The sequence below is a fragment of the Callospermophilus lateralis genome, chromosome 2 (genome assembly GCF_048772815.1).
Source record: "Callospermophilus lateralis isolate mCalLat2 chromosome 2, mCalLat2.hap1, whole genome shotgun sequence".
NCBI classification, from domain to species: domain Eukaryota; kingdom Metazoa; phylum Chordata; class Mammalia; order Rodentia; family Sciuridae; genus Callospermophilus; species Callospermophilus lateralis.
The window spans coordinates 66,796,814-66,816,948 of record NC_135306.1 but is presented as its reverse complement, the minus strand read 5'-3'; the positions used below and the strand labels follow the sequence as shown (position 1 = coordinate 66,816,948).

Genomic DNA, 20,135 nt, shown 5'->3' with positions numbered 1-20,135 from the left:
CTTGGGCAATTAAAGTGTTAGCTTTTAAAGTGTTAGCTTTTAAAATGTCAGCTTTAATCCCCCCCCAGCTACAAATTTTCAAAAGTTTTTCATACATTTCACTTTTAGAACCTTCCTTTTTTGAAGGAGACTTAAAGCACATTGCTACTAGAATTGAGAGGTAATATGAGCATAAAGGAAATAAGATGATTTATAGAACTTCAAACTGGACCTCTCCAAGCCTGTCAAAATACAGTTGAAATTTTATGATTTGGGGCAGATTTGGGGTTGATTTCTTTTGGAGACTCTCTTCCCTGAGGGAGAAAGGAGCATATTAAGGATTAAAAAAAACAAAACAAAACCCAGCTCATCCTGCTGATTCCCAGGGATGCGGAGCTGCTATCAGAATATCCTGGCTTTCTGGCTGCTTCCTGGCTTTGAGGATGAAGTAGGTGGGAGGGTCTGTGTGAACCTGTTTGTGAACCTGTTGGCTTGAATGATAAAAGATAATAAAGAAAAAAAAATCTTTTGAAAGAAAAAGCCATCTCAAGATCAACTCTAAAGAAAAGTCAGAAATCTCCTAAACTAAAGGTCTTTTCCTTGTTGTCAAACCTTTCAGATGGCAGAAGTTGCATGACACAGGCATGTATATTCTTAATCTTCCCAGAAAGTCTGAGAAACGTGTGACTGACGTCTTGGATTGTCTTGGAGATCCCTTACACCAAGGTCCACAATCCCGGGACAGTGTGAAGAGACCTGTTCTCTGGAGAGCCAGCCATGCCCGTTGCCATGCCCAGGGAGAGATCCCTGGGGGCATGGTTTGCTGAGAGACAGACTTGACTCAGTGTGTACCTGCTAGCCAGAGTGGGAGGAAGAAGCTCCGCTAAACCTTCTTTGTCCTGTGGGGATGTGCAATTTTGATACTTAGTGCTTCCCATAGAACTTAACAGGGCTGGAGAGAGGCACCGCAGGTTAGAATCCCAGGACAGACACTTAGGCACCATTTAAGGAATAGTTTGTTTTCCCAGAGAACCAGGTTTAAGTTTTCTTAGTTCCCAACCAGTCACAGTCATTGATTGTTTCTCATATAACAAGCTATTTTTCAGCAGTAGATTCTTCTATCCTACTGTGGTTGCTGTCCTACTGTGGTTGTTACATGTTCTTAGTTAATAATAGCATCAGTAATGAGAACCATCGTTTATTGAGCAGGTGAGGACATTGAAACTCAGGACGGACTTAACTGAGTCACACAGGGACTAAGTGGAAGAATCCAGGTTTGAATCTGGGCCTGTCTGGCTCCCAAGTGTGTCAGCACTATCTGGTCATCACTGGGTCTGCCACAAACTCAATTCTACGTGACTTCCTACCAAGTGCCCTCTGGAAACTCAGACCTCCAGGGAACGTGCAGAATGTCTCCTCAGGTGAACCTTAACTGTGGGATGGATTCAGTACGAATATTGAGGCCCTTTCTAGTTCTTTAGGGCTTGGAATTGCTACCTTTTGTTTGTTTATTTTTTATTTATGAGTGTATTTATTTATTTATGTGGTGCCGAGGATTGAACCCAATGCCTCATGCATGCTAGGCAAGCACTCTACCACTGAGCCACACCCCTGGCCCCTGGAATTGCTACCTTTTATTTTCCACTGGAGATATTTTTCTTCACTTGTGGAGGTCGGAAGTATGCAGAAATTTTTAGAATAGGGCTGATGGATGATTACGACACAGAAGTTGAGGATAGAGCCCTTATACTTTTCTAAAATATGCAGTCTTTGATGACAGTATTTAAAATATGCTGAGTTCCTTAACTATTAAAAGTAACTATTTTGAAGTTACTTTTGAGATCTGCATACTAATTTTCAGTGAATGTGATTATAACTAAAGCATATTTGAGTTCACTCACAAGAGTGTGTATAGCATAAAAATGATCCCCACAGTTTGGATGAAGGGACTCTACCATATGACCTGTTCCCTCAAAATTTGACATCTTATGAGTTTGTGGATCAATCTTGTAACCAAATGAAACCCAGACTTGACTTACAGGTTTTTTTAGTCATGCCCACAGAAGTCAGTTCCACTGAAAATAAACTTAAAAATACAAGAGCCAGTGTAGATGTAATCCATTAATTACAAAATGACTTGTAATAATAATAATCAGAGCAGCAGTGAGTAGAGTCGAAAGGGTTGCTAAAGAGTTCTGGTCTAGAGCTGATGGGATCACAGCTATCGATCACCAGGTCTGCTGATTTGGAGGAATGATATTTCGTGCTTTAAGGAACCTGGGGTTTAGCACTGGAAGATCCATGCTTGCTTCTAACTTGTGATTGAGCTATTTCACTTGGAGCAAAATACTTTATCCTCCAAATCTCAGGGTTTTTATCTGTAAAGTGAGTATGGTATCATCTGTGTAGGACTGTTGTATACATAAGGTCATGTGATAGTTGAAGGGAGATGATTAGCTCATGTGAGTTTCTATATAAATCCAGAAGTGCTATGCTGCTGATATTAACTGCAGTGAATCTATTTCACTTATTATTTTCAATTGGCCTTGCTTTCTAAAATTTGCTTATTTTTTCTCCATTTCTTCATATGTATTCTAGTTAGCTGCCTTGTGAGTCCCTCCTAACAAGATAGGGTATAAATAGTGCACATTTCAATTATTATTGAGACTGTGACATGTGAATATGGACCAAGTACAAATGTATATGGAATGATTTTTGTATCTTGGGGAAGATTTGATCCAATTATAAAACAAAACTTGAAAGCATAAAAGTTATTATAAAGTTATCAAATATGTTAAGAAGTATTACATAGTAAAAATCTATAAATAATACTTTTAGCTAATGTTGAAGGGATAGGAATGGGCAGTTCATTTTGTAACTAGAGTTGTCTTTATTCCAGAGAACAGGAATCGAGATGGGTGAGAGTCCCTCACCATGCTGTGTGTTTCCAGAACATGCTGGGACTAGGCTCTTTGGACAGTGCCATGTCCCTCCTGGTGGAATTTTCCCAGGGATGGGCGAGTAGGGTCACCTGTGGCAGCTACCCTGCTTTTCTGTCTCCTTCCGAGGGTGATGCTCTTCAGCTGTGTTTGGGAGCCTTGTGCTCTCTGTTGCCTGATGCCCTTCTCCCACCCAGACTTGGCACAGGGGTCCAAATCAGATGCCAAATCTCTTGCATTTATCTTCTTGACTTTATTGCAAAGACTCAACTTCTCTCCTCTTTGTGGGGTGGACTCTTCCTTTTGTACATTGTCCCCTATCCTTTGCTGCTTCCAGGGCTGGTGTTGCTGGGGGAGCAGTGTGACTGTTTCTCATGCAGGAGCTACTTGGTGATTAATAACCCTGGAGTGGAGATCACCATGAGTTTTGTAATCTAGACTTCACAAATGAGTAGGGAAGATGTGGGATTATTTGCAGGAGGAATCCATTGACTCTTTGTAGAGTTGAGACTTCCTGCAAGACTCCCTATAAAATCAAGCAAGCCACACATAAGGATTCAGCACCTACTACGTGCAAACCCTCTTTAAAAATAAGAAAGAACAGCCTCCGGGAACAGCATTCCAGAATCCCAGAGCGCTATTGTGTGCCCGCCATGCACACTGAGAGCTGCTTTAATCGCTTTTGGTCTGTCTCCAGCTGGTGGAGATTTGTGGCCCAATCACAGATTCCTGTCCTGTTGTGAAACAGGAATAACATTTGTGACACTGGAACAAACTCAGGATGAATGGCTGGTTCCGCTGACCAGCAGCTCAATTTCGCTTCTGCATTTAATTGCCTGCAAAAGCTGTTTATGGCCTTGTGCACTCCTCCACGGCAACATTATCTCTTAAATAAACATGTTGTACCAGGTTGACAAGGGAGAGGTGCATATCAAGTGAGCAGAAATAAATATGGGAGGACTCTGAGCTGTACCTCGGATCTCCTTTCAGTCCCTGCGGCAGGCGCCCTCTTGATTGCTTTTCTAAGGCTTGTGCCACCAGATGTCTAGACTTACATTCCAACCAGTTAGGGTACAGTTTGGCTGCAATAGGATGGCAACATGGGGGATTTCCTTCCTCCTGGTGGTTGCTTTTGCTTTCCTTGGTTGCCCATCTACAAGGATTGAGGGCTTACTGTGCGCTAGGGCTAGGATCCTCCACTGAATAAAACAAGACAAATTGAGAAAATGGCAGTAGGGTGACTATAGTTAACAGTGATTCATTATATATTTCAAATTAGGTAGAGGACAGTTGTCAGATGTTCTTCCTTCAAATAAATGATAAATGTTTGATGATGTGATTGATATTCTGATTACCCTGATGTGATGATTATGCACTGGGTACATGTATTGAAATATCACATTGGACCCCTAAAGATGTACAATTGTTATGTATCTGTTTAAATTTTTAAAAGTAATTTCGTCTTTTGCAGTACTGGAGCTTGAACCCAGGGATGCTCTACCACTGGAGTTATAAACTTTTTTAAAAATGTTTTGTTTATTTTAGTTGTAGTTGGACACAGTACCTTTATTTTATTTTTATGTGGTGCTGAGGATGGAACCCAGGGCCTCACACGCACTAGGTGAGCGCTCTACCACTGAGCCACAACTCCAGCCCCTATCACTGAAGTTATACCTTTTGAGACAGGGTCTCACTAAATTGCCAGACTGACCTCAAACTTACCATCCTCCTGCCTCAGCCTCCTTAGTCATTTGGGTAACAGGCATGAGATTGTGCACCCAACTAAGTTAAAAGATATTTAAAGAAAGAATTGTGCAAAGTGGTTCTTGGGGAAGCCTGTGATTTTCACTTAGAAAGGGAGAAAGGAGGTTAGGATCACCTAAGTAGTCCTATGTTTGAACTGAGATTCAGACAGGAAGGAAAACAGACCCTGGCACCTGACACTTGGGCCACAGAAAAAGATGCTCCTGGGATGGCATTCTAACACCTTCAGCCTGCTGAGGGCCAGAGGGCCAGGCCCCTGCATCTAAAGAAACCATTGCCTTTGAACTACTTGCATGTCCACCAAGGTTCTCAAACCTCTAGACAACGGCCTAACTGCCTTTTTTTTAAAGTATGGTACAGCATTGAGACAATCCGTTAACTAAAAAAATAGTCAAAAGTAGTGACTTTAGGCTTTTTGTTGCTGCTGTTGTGTTTGTTTTTGAGGTACTGATGCTTTACCACTGAGCTACATCCCCAGCCCTTTTTTTTTAAATTTTGAGATAAGGTCTAAGTTGCACAAGCTGGATTTGAACTGCCTCAGCCTCCTGAGTGACTGGTACTCCAGAGGTAGGCCACCATACCTAGTTCTTGGCTTCCCTTTCTTAAGAATAACCTGGTTATTGGCCACTATCTGGTGGTAGACAGACATTGATACACTTCTTCCTCTGGAAAGAAAAACTGATAAAAGTTTGCAGGCAGTCATAGAAAAATTTATAAGGACATATTCAATTTTAAACATTTTTAAAGCAACTTCTTTCCTCAGGAAAGGAGATTTAGAAATAGATAATGTATCTATCTGCCTTGGGCAAGCAGAGCTAATGATTGTAATTTGGTTTCTTAAAAGTGAAGTACAGATGCATAAATTTTTTGTTTATGCCTGAAGGATTTCTTTTATGCATGTTCTCTTTTGCTACAATGTGGTATGCTTTTTTATTTTTATTTATGTATCTAAACACTTTCATGTACTCAGTAATTGCAATAATTTTATTGTTGATTATTTTGGAGTTTCTAGGTAAGTTTTCATTTCATAGAAATATTTTTAAAAATTATTTTTTAGTTGTCAATGGACCTTTATTTGTTTCTTTATATGTGGTGCTGAGAATCAAACCCAGTGCCTCACATATGCTAGGCAAGTGCTCTATCACTGAGCCACTACCCCAGCCCCTCATAGAAACATTTTGATGCTGAGATTTTTCTTTCCTCTGAATTTTCCTGTTTTAATGAATATTTTCAGCACATTATTCAGCTTATGTACCAAGTGTGGTGCAGGTGTCATTGTCTTGTGGCTCTTTGTTGGAACCAAAGCTGTAGGAGAAAGGAGGTGGACTGAACCTGGGTGGAGGGGTGGAGGGGTGCTGGGAACATTCCTTAGTTAAAGTTCACTAGAGACACTTCTGCAGAATATTTTAGTTAAAAATGTGGATTCAAGAAGAAAGGTGACCTGCGTCCTGGACACCTGGGACACTAGGGAACAGATATCTCTGACCTAGAATAGGTGAAGGAACTAGGCCCCTGATCATCCTAAGGAAGTGTTTCTCAGCCTGGCCGAAGTGGTCCAGCAACATCCCAGGAAATCCGTATAGAGTAACTACAGATTTTCTGAAGCCTTTGGGAGACTTCTGCAAGTCCTGGGCTGTCCTATGGAGTCATTTCTCTTATGAGAGATGGGTTTAATCTGGACTGAGTTGGAAACCCTGTTTAAGGGTTGGTGTAAAACCAGCACCTATCCACTACTGAATTGGAGGCAGAAATAAGTGTATTACCAGTCTTCTGCTAGTCTGTAACACTACCAATACTCTTGACACCATAGCATCAGGTTAGTAAATAATATAGTCATTTGGGAATTCTGTAATCTGCTTGAATATTGGATAATTAGATCATAGTGTTTGAAAGCTTTCTGATTTAATTTGGTTGAGCTGCTGGCTAACATCTATTTGTGGTTTCTCTCTCTCTCTCTCTCTCTCTTTGGTGTTAGGTTTGAACCCAGGGCCTTGAGTACCTAATTTATTTTTGCTCTTTTCACTTTTGTCTCCTGTTAAATGATGTGAATATGATATAAAATTAGTTGATTTTCAGAAATGTTTAAGTACATGTAAAAATGGTTCTCCAATTTCTCAGGAGTCCAAATTTCTCTAGTCTGTTAGTTGAATATATACTCACTCATTGATTGAATAAAGATCAAAGTTGAAGGAATGCATAATAGATGGGTTTGCCTTTTTTAAAATACCATGTTAGATATATGAGAGACAAACAAGAATGGGGTTACAAAAACCCTTCATATTATAGAGTATGTATAAAAACCTCCTTTTAGATGTCCTTCTCTGAGTCTGGCACTGTGCTAGCAGAGGAGAGAGAACCAGGACTCATATAATTCTCTGATTGCTCTTTATTTAGAATCTGGAGGTTTTCTGGGGAGAACTCTGAGGCCTGGTGGAAAGATGGGCTCTCTATGAGGCATGCCAAGGGGCAGGATGAGGAGGAACATTTTATCACTGCTGTTGTTTAGAATTGCTAGCACATGGTAACAGAAAACAAGATTGACTTTTAGTGGGGTTTACTATTTCAAAATCCTTTACAGAGAGTGCACCCCTTATTGCCCACACCTTGAGGCGTCATCCTTGCCCTTGATGCGTACAGCTTCCCAGGGGGGTGGTTATAAGGAGGTTGAGAATAGGGGAAAATGATATTATCTACTCCTTTTATTTTTTACACCTTTTAAAAAACCCTTCTAACACTCTTTTTGCACTTCCCAGTTTTTATCAACCCATTCTGGGAGGAAGGAAAGCAGACATCCTCATTGTGTGTCTTGAATATCTGTATAAAACCAAAAAATGGGAAGGCCTGGAACTTCTCTCTCCCTCTCTTCTCTCTCTCTCTCTCTCTCTCTCTCTCTCTCTCTCTCTCTCTGTGTGTGTGTGTGTGTGTGTGTATGTGCGCCCGCAACAAAAACATATTTAATAGTGGCAGTATGGATCCTGAGTTGGTTTTCACTTGTTTTAAAATTTGAAAATCAGTAGAGAGCAAATTTTTATTTTGAATATTAGACAAAATACTTACATACTTAATATTTGAAGTATGTAATAGGAAGGGTATTTATGTCTAAAGAGTCATTTAGTGGCAGGTTCAGAAGAGGGTCCCTGGGTGTGACCACCCCTCAGAGGCAGGGAAGTGCGCAGGACAGTGGTTGGCAGCTATGGTGCCAGGCACACTGTGTGGGTGAGGACACTAAGGCTCAGGGAGGAGAAAGCTCCTGTCAGTACCGCACTGTTGCTCATGGGCAGTTGAGTCTGAGCTGGGGTGTGTTGGCTGCAGGATGACCTTCCTGTCTAGGCCTCTCCAGCCTGCCTTGCAGGACAGATATGTTTGTTGGTCTTACTTGTATGAAACCTGAAAATTTCAAAGAATCACTAAACATTGGCTCTTAGGCATGTTTCTCTGCTTGCACACGTGCACACACACACACACACTCCTCTGTGTGCTTCAGGGAAAGGTGTTTTCGGTCGTTCTTGTGTTGTTTGCATTACCTAGAGGTAGCCTCTTTCTGTGATGATCTTGGAAGCAGAAAGGGCCTTTTCATGCCACCCACGAGTCAGGTTGTGTCCCGCAGTGCTAACCAACCTGTGTTGGAATCTTTAAACTAGTTTGGGGGAAGTATGTGGGAATATGCTTATGCTGCCAGTTGGAAGGTGGTCCCAGCGCCCCCCTTGCCCTCCAGGCAGTCTGTCATGTTCAGTACTCATAAGATACCCGTCACACTGCTGATTTATGCTAAAAGTATCCTAATGTTTCTGACAGCTCATGTGTGACATGAATATAATCCATATTTCTTAGAGCAGCTAATCCAAGTGGCTTATTTCCCGATACTGCTGATAGGGCTATATCTCTTGGTGTCGCTGCCATGGAGATTTTGATGGTAACATATTGTTTCTGGGTCACTAGTTTTGTCTAAAACAGTAGGTTGGAACAGAGTAGCAAAGGTTAATTAAGTTTGTCCATCAAGGTGGGAACAGATATAGATGCTTCTGGTCTCAGAATCAAAGTTCCTGAATGTGTGGTTATGGCCATCTTCTCATTTTCAGGCTATCAAAAAAATAAGTTTCTTGTTTTCTCTAAAAGTAGGAAAAAACACGAGGAGTTGTTAAAAGCCAGAGGCAGCAAGCAGCTCTTTACCATAAGCAGGTGTCTTCATTTAAATTAGCAAGGTGGCTTGATTTTAGTAGAGACCCATCGGGAGCTTCTGTGCAACTTGCTTTGAATCCTGCTTTCTCTGCCTACTGCCTCTGTGAGCAGGACTGTTACCTGATCTCTCTGAGCGACTTCTTATTTGGTGATTACTAAATTATGAGGACTTAGTGAGATAACAGACCATTCAGCATTTCTCAATAAATGCTCATTTTTGTTCTCAGAAATTCCCTACTTCTATGTTCAACAACCAACGTTTTCTCTGGGTAATTGCATCAACAATGTCATCGCTGGGGACCCTTCTGTCAGTCTTAAGAGTTGCTACACAGTGCCTTCTAAGACTCAGCAGGCTATTGAGCCTGGAATGTTCTGTGTCTGGATAATCATTAACTAGATATTTTAAAAACAGACTTTCTCGTGTCCCTTTCCTCTAGGTATTTTACTGAATATGTTTCCTGTTGGTTTTCATCTAAATCCCTCTTGGATTTATGCCTGGCCCTATGTGTGAATTCATTTCAGAAGTCAGGGACTGAATTTTAGATTGTGAAATAGATAAAGGTTAGTGTCTGACCCAGGGCTAGAATGTGCTGCATGAGTAGGTAAAGATGACAAAGATACTAAGCTGGTCCCAGCCCGAGTCTGGTCTGCCCTCTCTCTTTTGAGAACCTCCTGCATGCTGCACAGGACCTTCCAGGTTCCAAGAAGAGGAAACACTTTTTAAAATTGGACTTTTATTTATTGAGATACCTCTTTTTGCTTCCCTCTGCCTGATTGATAGATATATCAGTGTCTTTTTTAAACCTTTTAGGCGGACACACAGAAACCAATTCAGAATGTATTTACATATACATACATGCACAAAACGCAAAGTCCTTTGAAATAGCTTTTATCCATACTATGCATCAGTAGGCTCTCATATATTTTCTGTTTTCTTTATTCAGTTTCATTCCATATTATATCATTAGTTATTTAGGTGGTGTTTCCTTTTCTCCCTGGGTTATCCAGGCTAGTCTCTTGACTTCTGGGCTCAAGTGTTTCTTCCTTCCAAGTGCTGTAACTACAGGTGCAAGCCACTGAACCCACCTGAATTTCATATCGTTCCTTAAAAAAAAAATTGCTTTTTCTTTCTTTTTTTTTCTAACATTTTATTAGTTGTTGTTGGACCTTTATTTATTTTTATGTGGTGCTGAGAATCGAACCCAGTGCCTGAGCCACAACCCCAGTCCCAATTTGTGCTTTTTCTAACCAACTGAATTATTTCAGGGCCCTGTAAGGAGTAGCATTTCTGCCTTTTGGAAAATAGAACCTAAGGGAAATAAACTATTCTATTAGTGCCACAGATGCAGAGGGTAAAAACAACTAAGTAAAGGTTCATAATATTAATTTGGGTTTTTAAAAGCATAGCAGTACTCACATCTTAATTGCTTTTCTGATGAAGACAAGCATAATGAAGCACTAATATGTCCAGGTGGAATCCCAGTGTCCTGTGGGATGTCTTTCCCTTAGAGTGTGGATACCTGCTGCTTACCTCTCCACCTTCTCTGGGAGTTGGCAGGTGGTCCCCTTGTGTGCTCACGGATAGTTTTGGTTCTGTGTTTCCTGATGACTTGTTTATTTTTCTATGGGGCATTTTGTGACTTTTTTAAAAATTATTTTTTTTAGAGAGAGAGAGAGAATTTTAATATTTATTTATTTATTTTTAGTTCTTGCAGACACAACATCCTTTTTTTGCATGTGGTGCTGAAGATCCAACCCGGGCCGCACGCATGCCAGGCGAGCACGCCGCCGCCTGAGCCAGATCCCCAGCCCTATTTTTATTATTTTTAATCTGCTTTGGTATTAATCCAAGCTTGGAATTTAAGTCCTTTCCTTTTATTTCTGCTTGAAAAGCCTCATCCACACAAGTCTCCTTTTGTTTTTGCGTATCTCACAGATTTTCTCATACCTTGAGAAACTGGTGTTTACAACTAAAAACAGCTTAGATGTATCATTTTTTTAAGTACCCCACCTCTTTTCAGTAGCACTAGGTATTAAACCCAGGGGCACTCTATCTCTAAGTGACATCACCATCCCTTTTTTGCAGGGGGGGTGTTTTATTTTAAGACAGGGTCTCACTACTTTGCTCAGGCTGACCTCAAACTTGTGATCCTCCTGCCTCAGCCTCCTGAGTACCTGGGATAACAGGCATGTGCCACCACACCTGGCTAAATTGTTTGCTCTTTCTGCCATTTCACATAGGCATCCAATTTCTCCCCTCTTGTCCCTCCTCTTCTCCCTTCTCACCTACTCTCAGGGGAGGAAGGGCATCCTTCCCTCTTGGGATAAGCAGCTGTTATATTCTTTAGCATCTAAGTGCAGCCCGCACACTAGACATCCTCCCCTCAGGGTGCCCCCAGAACCCTGGGGCTCTTTGGGAGTTCCTCACAAGAGTCTGAGTTCTCCTCACAGGCTTGTCTCCCCATGCATCTCCGTTTTTCCTCCTTTAAGAGCATTCAAAGGAATGGCCACCTAAAAGAAGGAGGGGTCAGCATAGTGGGTGAAGTTAACAAAGCTGATTAGTAGAGAGAAAGCAAATCTTTGGAGGATTGGATGGACAGGGAAGGGAAGTGGGGAGCCATGGATTGTAGCAGTGGGGAATCAGCCTATGGTACATGATTTAGCCTGTTGATGTTTCCTTTATGCCCAAAATATGTGCATAATGGCGATCACGGTTAGCCTACATAGTAAAAATAATTCTTTCTAACTGGGAAGTGTGCAGTGCCCGAGGATGAATGTGCGTTTCAGTAGGTGAATGGGACCTTTGGGGGGAAGCACCTCATAAGGTGCAGTCTGTGATCTAGGACAGCTTAGATTATGTGGTTAGATGAACGTGGGAACAGGTGTCCCATTCAGCCAGTGTGAAAAGAGACTTATATTAAAATCAAAGACACCATTTACTGAAGGCAGAATTCAGCCCTGACCTTTACTCTTGGTTTTACCAGAAGACCTGAAATTCTGCAGCCTGTAAAGTCTTGCCTTCTTTTGTAAAATGTTTCTGATCGGATAATCGAAGTTTCACCCCAAATGATTTAAAAGACCATGAGCCACTTGTCAGTGCCAGAGGACTCTGCAATTAGAACTGTCATCCTACAGAACTCTTCTCAGGAACGCTGTCCCCTACCTAAACTCCAGCAAGATTATTCTGTCTCCGTGAATCCCTTTTAGCCATTCACCTAGGAGGAGTGTTCAGTTCAGTGTGGAACTAGACATTCTTCCTATCTGAAGCAAAGTAGACTCAGTGAATAGTATTCAGGAACTTTTGAGAAAAGAAATGAGGTCCAAACATTTTTTCTTTGTTTATATTATTGTTACTATAAAAGAGAGCAGTTATGATGTATAAAGAGAACCTATGGTTCAGATTTATTGTGATGTATTTTTCTCAGCAATTTGATAAAACAAACCATTAAACTCTTACCTTCCTTTGGGTTAAGACTAACAGCATGTGCGTTCTCTGCCAGCCCAGCTCCTGTCCGTGGGTCCTCTTTGGGCTCAGAGGCTGGGGAGGGTAATAAGATTATAAAACATGCCTCTTGCTTGCCAGCTACCACGTGCTGATAATAATAGTAACCATAATTCAACAGAGTCCTGGGTTTTTAGGTTTTACTTGGTTTATTTGTTTAATTTAAAGGAATTAAAAATCTAAAGAAACAAGGTAGCATTGCAAAAAGGAAAGAATAACATGCCCCTTGAGCAGAACTGAACAATTCTAATTAGTTTATAGCTTCTGTCCCTCAGTAGTGCTTTGCTCTTTTCTTTTCACTGGTGGTGAGGGGCTGAGCCAAGGTTATCAGGTTAGTTTAAAGCTGGGTTTCTCAACCTTGGCACTACCAAGATGTTGGGCTGGATACTTTGTTGTGTGGGGGACTGTCCTGCACATTGAAGGAAGATGTCACCTGGCCTTTGCCACGAGATACCAGGAGCACTCCCCTCCCCCCAGTTGTGACAATCCAAATTATATTGTTGATGTTGTGTACAGTACAAATATGAAATCCAACCATTATGTACAACTGTAGTGCACCAATAGGAAACATGGGGTAGGGGAGCGAGAAAATGTCTCCATAGAGTCAGAAGTTCCCCAGGGACCAGGTTGCCCCCTTATGGAGAATTATGGGTTTAAGGTAAAACAGGTTTCAAAGTCTTCATTATTTACCCATTTTGTCTAAACCAAAAGTAGCAGAATTGTGATTTTTTTTTTCAGTTAAAAGGGAGCAGTTAGCAATTTAAAGTTTTAAATAGTATTATACTGTACCTTTTCCTGAGCTTTCTGGGTGAATTGCAGTTCAGGTATAACTGTGTTTCAGAGATATACACATGCACTTAGAAACATACAGGGCCATGTGGGTGTTGTTTGTGGATTATTCTTTGTGTTGGATGGAGCTGATGATTGATAACCTCAGTAAGTTCACATTTTAGTGACATCAAATGGAGTCTGACCCTTTGTATCTTTTCTTCTTTTGCTGGAAGTTTTCTGTAGCTCAGTGATATTTTGGATTTGTTGGGGAAATTGAATGAATATGAAGAACTCAATTCTTAGTTTCAAATAATTCTTGCAATTTGATGCTTTCTAAAAATATAGAAAGAGAATTATGGGGATATTAGCATATGCATAGGTTTGAAGTTGTTTTTTATTTTCCAGCAAGTTACTTTTTAGAAAAGAACTCTTATCATTTATCTTTCTTCTCAGATAATATACATAGTGGGATTGGCACTGACACACTTGACCTTTTGCATTTTTAAAGTAATACAAGGAATATTGTGATTTCAAACTTCTCAGATGTTTAGAGACATGTTGATAATTTTAGAGTATTGCTTTTCAATCTTCATGACATTTTAGAATTAATTACTTGGGAAGCTTTGGAAAGACCCAGGGTCCAGGCCACACCCCAGACCAATTAAATCAGATTTTCTAGGGTTAGCACCCAGACTCTCAGTACAGGGTGAAGGAGAGCCCTTTTTGTAGTGAGACTCAAGGTTAAGAACTAGTACACATATTTCTGAAGTTTTATTGGAACACAGCCAATTGATTTGCCGGTTGCCTAGAGGGGACTTGCAAAGCCTAAAATATTTACTATTTGATCATTTACAGCAAAAAGTTTGCTGACCCCTGATTTGGGTTTACAGTGAACATTTTTCAAACATTTTAAACAGATTAGTAGAAACTTTCATAGTAAAAGGAAAATATAGAGCATTTTGCAGGGCCTGAAGGCTCAAGATGAGACCTGTAGTTTCCTTGTACAGAGGGAAACTGAAAAACAGCTGGCCTGCTCTGGCACATACCTGTAATCCTCCTGACTCTGGAGGCTGAGGCAGGAGAGACACAAATTTGAGGTCAGCCTGGGCAATTCAGCAAGACTCTGTCTCAAAATCAAAAGGGATGGGCGTGTAACTCAGTGATAGAGTGCCTCTGAGTTTCATCCCCAGTACCTAAAACGACACCCCCCGCCACACACACACACACACACACACATAAAAAACCTGAAAATTATTTTCCTTGAAGGACTGACATGCACTCAGATGAGACTAGCTCCCTAACCAGAGGGGGACGCCCTGTTATTCATACCAGGGTGTTCTGTACTCTTTTGTTAGTCCCTTGTTGCTAACTTGGTGCTCACTGCTCAGACTGCATAACTGACTTGATGGAAGTTTGGAGGCAGAAATGGCTCTTTAAGATGTGCTTGAGTTTCTTATTACCATTGCAACACTTCAGGAAGATGCAAGAGCCCTGAAAAAATTATTGATGCTTTGGGGACTTTTACAGGTAAAAGAAAAATAATAAAAGCAAAAAAATGCCATTTGCCATAATTTTCACCCTATCCCACTTCCATTGGAAACTTGGTGGTTATAAGCAGTTTGCTACAGAATTTTTTAGAACATTTGTTCTGGGCTCCTAAGTAAGAGAATAGTATCATTTTTCAAGCTCTTAGTCATCAGAGTGAATCAGCTTCTCTGGGATTGCTTGTGAGGCAATCAGGCCCTACCCAGACCTAGCACACTGACTCTGCACTTAACAGAGCCCCATGCCGGTTCAGGGAGTGCTGGGGAGCACTGGTCTAATTGGGAACCTAGTTTGTTTGTGTAGTAAACTGCTACCATTGATTGTCCTCCCTCTTGAATGATTTCATAGCTCCCTAATGGGCCCTCCTGACCTGGGCACTCTCGTTAGGGTGGCAGGCAGTTCTTGGCCTTGGGCTATTTTCCAAGTACAGCTTGCTTTGACCTCCTATTTGGTGAAGATTTATATGACAGAAGAAAAGGGAAATGGAATGATTGGCCTAGAAAAGATGCCACTGTATATATTTTGAAAAGCAAAAAGAATAAGAGTAGTTTGCTTATTGAAACTTCACTTGAAAGGAAATAACCACCTGTAATGAAGTCATTTCTGCTTCTCCAAGGGGTGAGAATCCACCCCTCAGAGCATGCATTTGAACTGGGAAAATCAAACATGAATCCTTCAAGCATCTCAAAGTATCATACAGAAATCAGGAGCTTTCCACCAAACATTCCATGGTATTCAAAATGCACTCAGACCGTGGTGACTTGAGAAATTATCAGAATTTAGATTATTCATAGAAAATCTCCAGGAAGCCCAGAAACTAATTTTACCTGCCAGGTGTGTTAAGTTAGCATACAGTTGATTTAAAAACACAATTTTTGAAATTAGTTCTTAATTCTGATCATGATTAGTTTATCCTTAGACATTTCCTTAGAAAGTCTGTTATTTAAAAGTGGCTGTCATCTACAGGCTAGGAATGTACACCAGTGGTAGAGTGCTTGCTTAGGATACACAAGGTCCTGGGGTTGATCCCCAGCATCTAAATAAATAAGTAAATGCAGTACCATCCAAATTTAATTTTTAAGGGCAATATAAATCATCCAGCTCTGCTCTTGTCATGAAGATATGATTATGAGTTGAATGCTTAGTAGCTGTACCAGCTTCCATGCAGGAAACAATTCTAGATTTTGGCATAAGTGCCCCCTCTGCATTCATCAGAAGCACTGGAAAAACTGAAGTTGGGGCCCTGTCTATCATCAGAAGGATTTTTCCAGTCATCAAAAGGACTGAAAAAACTGAAGTTAGGTCACATCTCCTGAGATTTGAATGAAGAGATCAGGAAGCAATGGAGAACTGCTCTTTACATAAGAGGTACCCAGAGTCCCAAAGACAGGATCTGGTTTCCAGAAAAATGTGTGGCTGCCAGGCCTGTGTGTCAGCTGCCAGTGCTCCTGGATGGGTAGCTTGTGCTTCCCTGCTGCCTTCCCATCCCCACTCTTTTGTGGTCATTAGCAAAATCCAGATCCCTTCTGAATCCAGATCCCTTACCTCTCTCCTTTGCTACAGGGAACAGCATAGAAGGAGGTGGGCATGGACGCTGACTGACAGGACCCAGCATGGCATCCCACTGGGGACAGCTTACCCTGTGCTTGGTTTCCATGTTGTTGTTTACAGTCTTTGAAAGGCGTCCTTATATGAATAGTATAAGGTAACCAAGGCCAGGCGCCATTTTTACCCAGAAGGAAACATGAAGAAGGTCAAAGCAGCTCAGAAGCCTTCCAGTAGGTGTGTTGGCTCCTGAGCATGGCTATCCCCTCTCTACCACCCTGTTCTTTTTAGTACTTGTTAACTGAGCATCATATAACCCACATGGAATTTTCGGGGTGCTTTTGAGGGGACCCAAAGATAGTCAAGTCACCTTGAGGGTACGCAGTTCTAGTTTTTTAAAAAAATATTTATTTATTCATTTATTCTAATTAGGTATATATGACAGCAGAATGCATTTTGATTCATTGTACACAACTGCAGCACAACTTTTCATTTCTCTGGCTGTACAAGATGTGGTGTCACACCATATGTGTAGTCATACGCATACTAGGGTAATGATGTTCGTCTCGTTCCACGATCTTTCCTGCCCCCATACCCACTCTCCTCCCCTCTTTTTTTTTTTTTTTTTTAATAATTGTAAAATGCAACTTTGGTCTTACTGTGTTTTTTCTTTTTTCTTAAGCAGATGAAAAACTCGGAGAATCGCCATGCAGTGAGTTCCCAGTACAGGATGCATTCTTATTATGGGCCTCCCTCCTACCTGGGCCAGAGTGTGTCCCAAATCTTCACCTTTGAGGATGGCCCTTCCTACTCGGAAGCCAAATCGAGTGGTAGGTGTCTGCTCTCAGGCTGGCTTTGGGGGTGGGGAGAGGATGTGCAGCCAACATGGGGGGTCCTAACCTCTCTGATGGCCGATATCTGTTAGGAACTGTTGGGAAGTTCCTTGTGTGTGAAGCTTAGATAACTATCCTTTAAAGTATGTAGCAATGGATTGATTTTTGCTTTGCTTGATTTTTTAATATGATAATTTTTTCTGAGTACAACAGTAAGATGTGAAACTTCTATTCAAAAGCTAAAAACGTATTTTCTAGAGGCTCATCGTGCAACAGGGTCACTCTTGGTGGTGGTGGCAGTGCTGGGGATCAAACTCGGGACCTTGTCCCTTCTAGGCAAGTGCTCTACCACTGAGGGTACACAAGGATACTTTAAATGTGGTTCAAGTCTCAGGATTTTTTCCTGAAGTGAATTTCTGAATACTGAATACTTGTTTCCCAAAGATTTTCATTTTAAAAAGTGAAGGTGTATTCATCTTTTGGGGGGAAAATAAAATAACATAATAAAACATTTTTTAATACAGTCAATCTCAGAGTTTATGCAGTAGCAATGCAAATAACTCTGATATAATGGCTTTAAAATAAAAAATGACTGTTTAATGAACCAAAGCACTTTGAAGTACACAATTTCTCAACTTCATTTTTAACCTTCTCCCCAACGTTTATGCTGTGATGATAGGCAGGTCTTTTATGGCTGCTGTTTCCAGATGCTGTTTTTAAGTCCTTTATATTTATGCATCATCTTTTGATTTAGAAAATTGAGAAGCAAACACAGTCGAGGCAGTAAGTGGAAATCAGGGCCTTAGTGAGTGATTGCAAGAGATACTGATTTGTCAACGCTTACTCTATAATAAATAAAAGGAGAAGTTTGGTTTCCAAATAACTTGACTATGGAGATCATATTTGTTTGCAGAGCAGATGTTTTGAGAATCAGAAACATGCCTTGATTTTAAAAGTCAGAACAATAAAATCTTAAAAAGTTGGGCAAGTTATGCTTTATTTGCTATATTAAAATAAAATATTGGCTTCCGAGCCCATCTGCCTACCTTATGTATAAATATTGAAAGTTATGTCAAGCTAAAGATGTTAAATAATAAATAAAATATTTTAAAAATGGTGGCTTCTATTAATATAGAATCCGTAAGTCAGGGGAGCTAATTTGAGCTGTAGAGACTGAAGTATACATTGCCAATTGCAGTTCATTTCTATTAATAATCATTCTTTTGGGAGTGGGCAAGCATACCTCTACTTCATAAACATTCATTTTGTGTGCTCTATGCCCTATGGTCCTTCTTGCATGCTGCCTTGGATTCTGTATAAAATCGGGATCATAAGCTACTTGAGGATAGAGGACTCATCTCAGATGCCTTTTTACTTGCTATGATGACTTGTTTGCTGCTTATTGGTTGAGCAAATGAATGAGTGACTGACACATTTTTGAGTGAGCTTTCTCTGTAAGGAACCCAGACACAAAAAGTTCAGAAGCCTACTGCATTGCTTGTCTGATGGAGCCAGTGAGCAATTTGGGTTTGAAGCAGTTAAAGAAACGTTTGTTCAGATAGAAAATTAAAACTGAAACCCACTTGTAGGAAGAAATTGCTTGAGCTTCTTACTCCAGGAATAATGGAGTATATTTAGAAGCACTGGCATTCTGGAGACAAAGGTGTAAATTCAGAGCAGGGCAGTAAGACAAAAATATAAGAGGCAATTTATTAGAGCAGAGAAGAAGGAACTTGGAGAAGAGCAGTAGGCATGGGAATTTATGGCAGAAAAAGAAGCGACCAGGAGGAAAGAGGTTACAGTCCAGGAAAGTGAGGCCAGCATAGCAGTGCTCAGAGGGGAAAACTACTGGAATTTCTTACGGCTTTTCCAGGGACATATAGAATTGAACACATGGGTGTGAGAAGACCCCAGGTTTGACTGCTTGGGACCCTCTGACTCCATTGCAGTTCATCCGGAGCTCGAGCTGTGGAAATGAGTGGGTTAACCAGGAAGAGCTACAGTGAAATCTCAGTAAATATTTACTTTGGAATTACTATGGATAAAGAGAATATGAATTAATAAGAAATCAAGTCCCAGCTAATTTTTGAAAGAAATGTGGCTTTATAACTTCTAAAAATGTGCTGTCTTTGGGTGCAGTGCATGGCATTTGAACAGAACAGATGGGGATGGAAAGGGAAAATTGTGTTTGGGGACAAGAATTCCCAGTTGACCATCTTTAGGAACATGGGATCCTATTTCATCTTCAGCTTTGACACAGCAGGGAGAACTTTGGGGCAAGTTAGTCCCTTTGTTAAGTGGGGCTGAGGTGGGGAGGGGTGGAGTGGGATGCAGCGGGTGGGATGAAGGACATCATTATACTTACTCATGAGAAATTCAGAAAGGCTGGCTGATTTACCCAGTGCCTTTTAGCAGTCCTACCAATGTTAATTTAAGTTCCTTTGGTTTGCTTTAACAAATAAGTTATAATTTCAAAGAAGTAAATCAATTATTTTAAGGGGGAATTCTAAATGATTTGAAGAACAGTTTTTTAAATAGATAATGTTTTCTTTAAAATCCTATTTGAGTATAAATGTGTCTCTTAAATCCATGTTTCTTCAGTTTTTTTTTAAAGGTAAACGTAAGCTTAGCTTCTCTTCAGCATCTGAATAAATGAATCTGACTACAGTGTTTTCCTCTGATTTTGCTGAAATTGGTAACATGAAAATAGAACGTAAAGGGTGAAAGATTCACAGGAGAAGTTTTCCTTTTCCCTCTTCACATTTTTTTAAATAAAGAAAGTTTGCACCATTCCCTCTCTTTTCCATATCCTGAAAAGTGTCAATGGTTGGATCAGAGAGATGTGGGCTGGGTTCTGTAGAAGCCACGGAAACTAAGTGAGATGAGAAGCAATTATAGGATTTTTAGCAGATGTTGACCTGTCCTGCTTGTGGTTTTTAGAGATGGCCCTGACTACTGTTTAAGAGTGGACCATAGGGATGCAAAGGTAGAAACAGGGAGACCAGTTAGAAGGCTGTTGCAGTCACTCTAGCAAAAGATGATCTTGGCCTAGCGTGGGAGCAAGGTGGTGGTGACAAA

At 40.7% G+C, this 20,135-nt stretch overlaps 1 protein-coding gene across 1 annotated transcript in view; it reads left to right on the top strand.

Moving 5' to 3' along the window:
• The window catches only part of Dmrt1 (doublesex and mab-3 related transcription factor 1), a 103,496-nt gene that overhangs the window by 42,900 nt on the left and 40,461 nt on the right, over positions 1-20,135 (top strand). Inside the window, exon 4 of the mRNA XM_076846039.2 lies at positions 16,910-17,054. Within this exon, the coding sequence (XP_076702154.1) occupies positions 16,910-17,054 (145 nt within the window). The remainder of the gene's footprint in view (positions 1-16,909; positions 17,055-20,135) is intronic.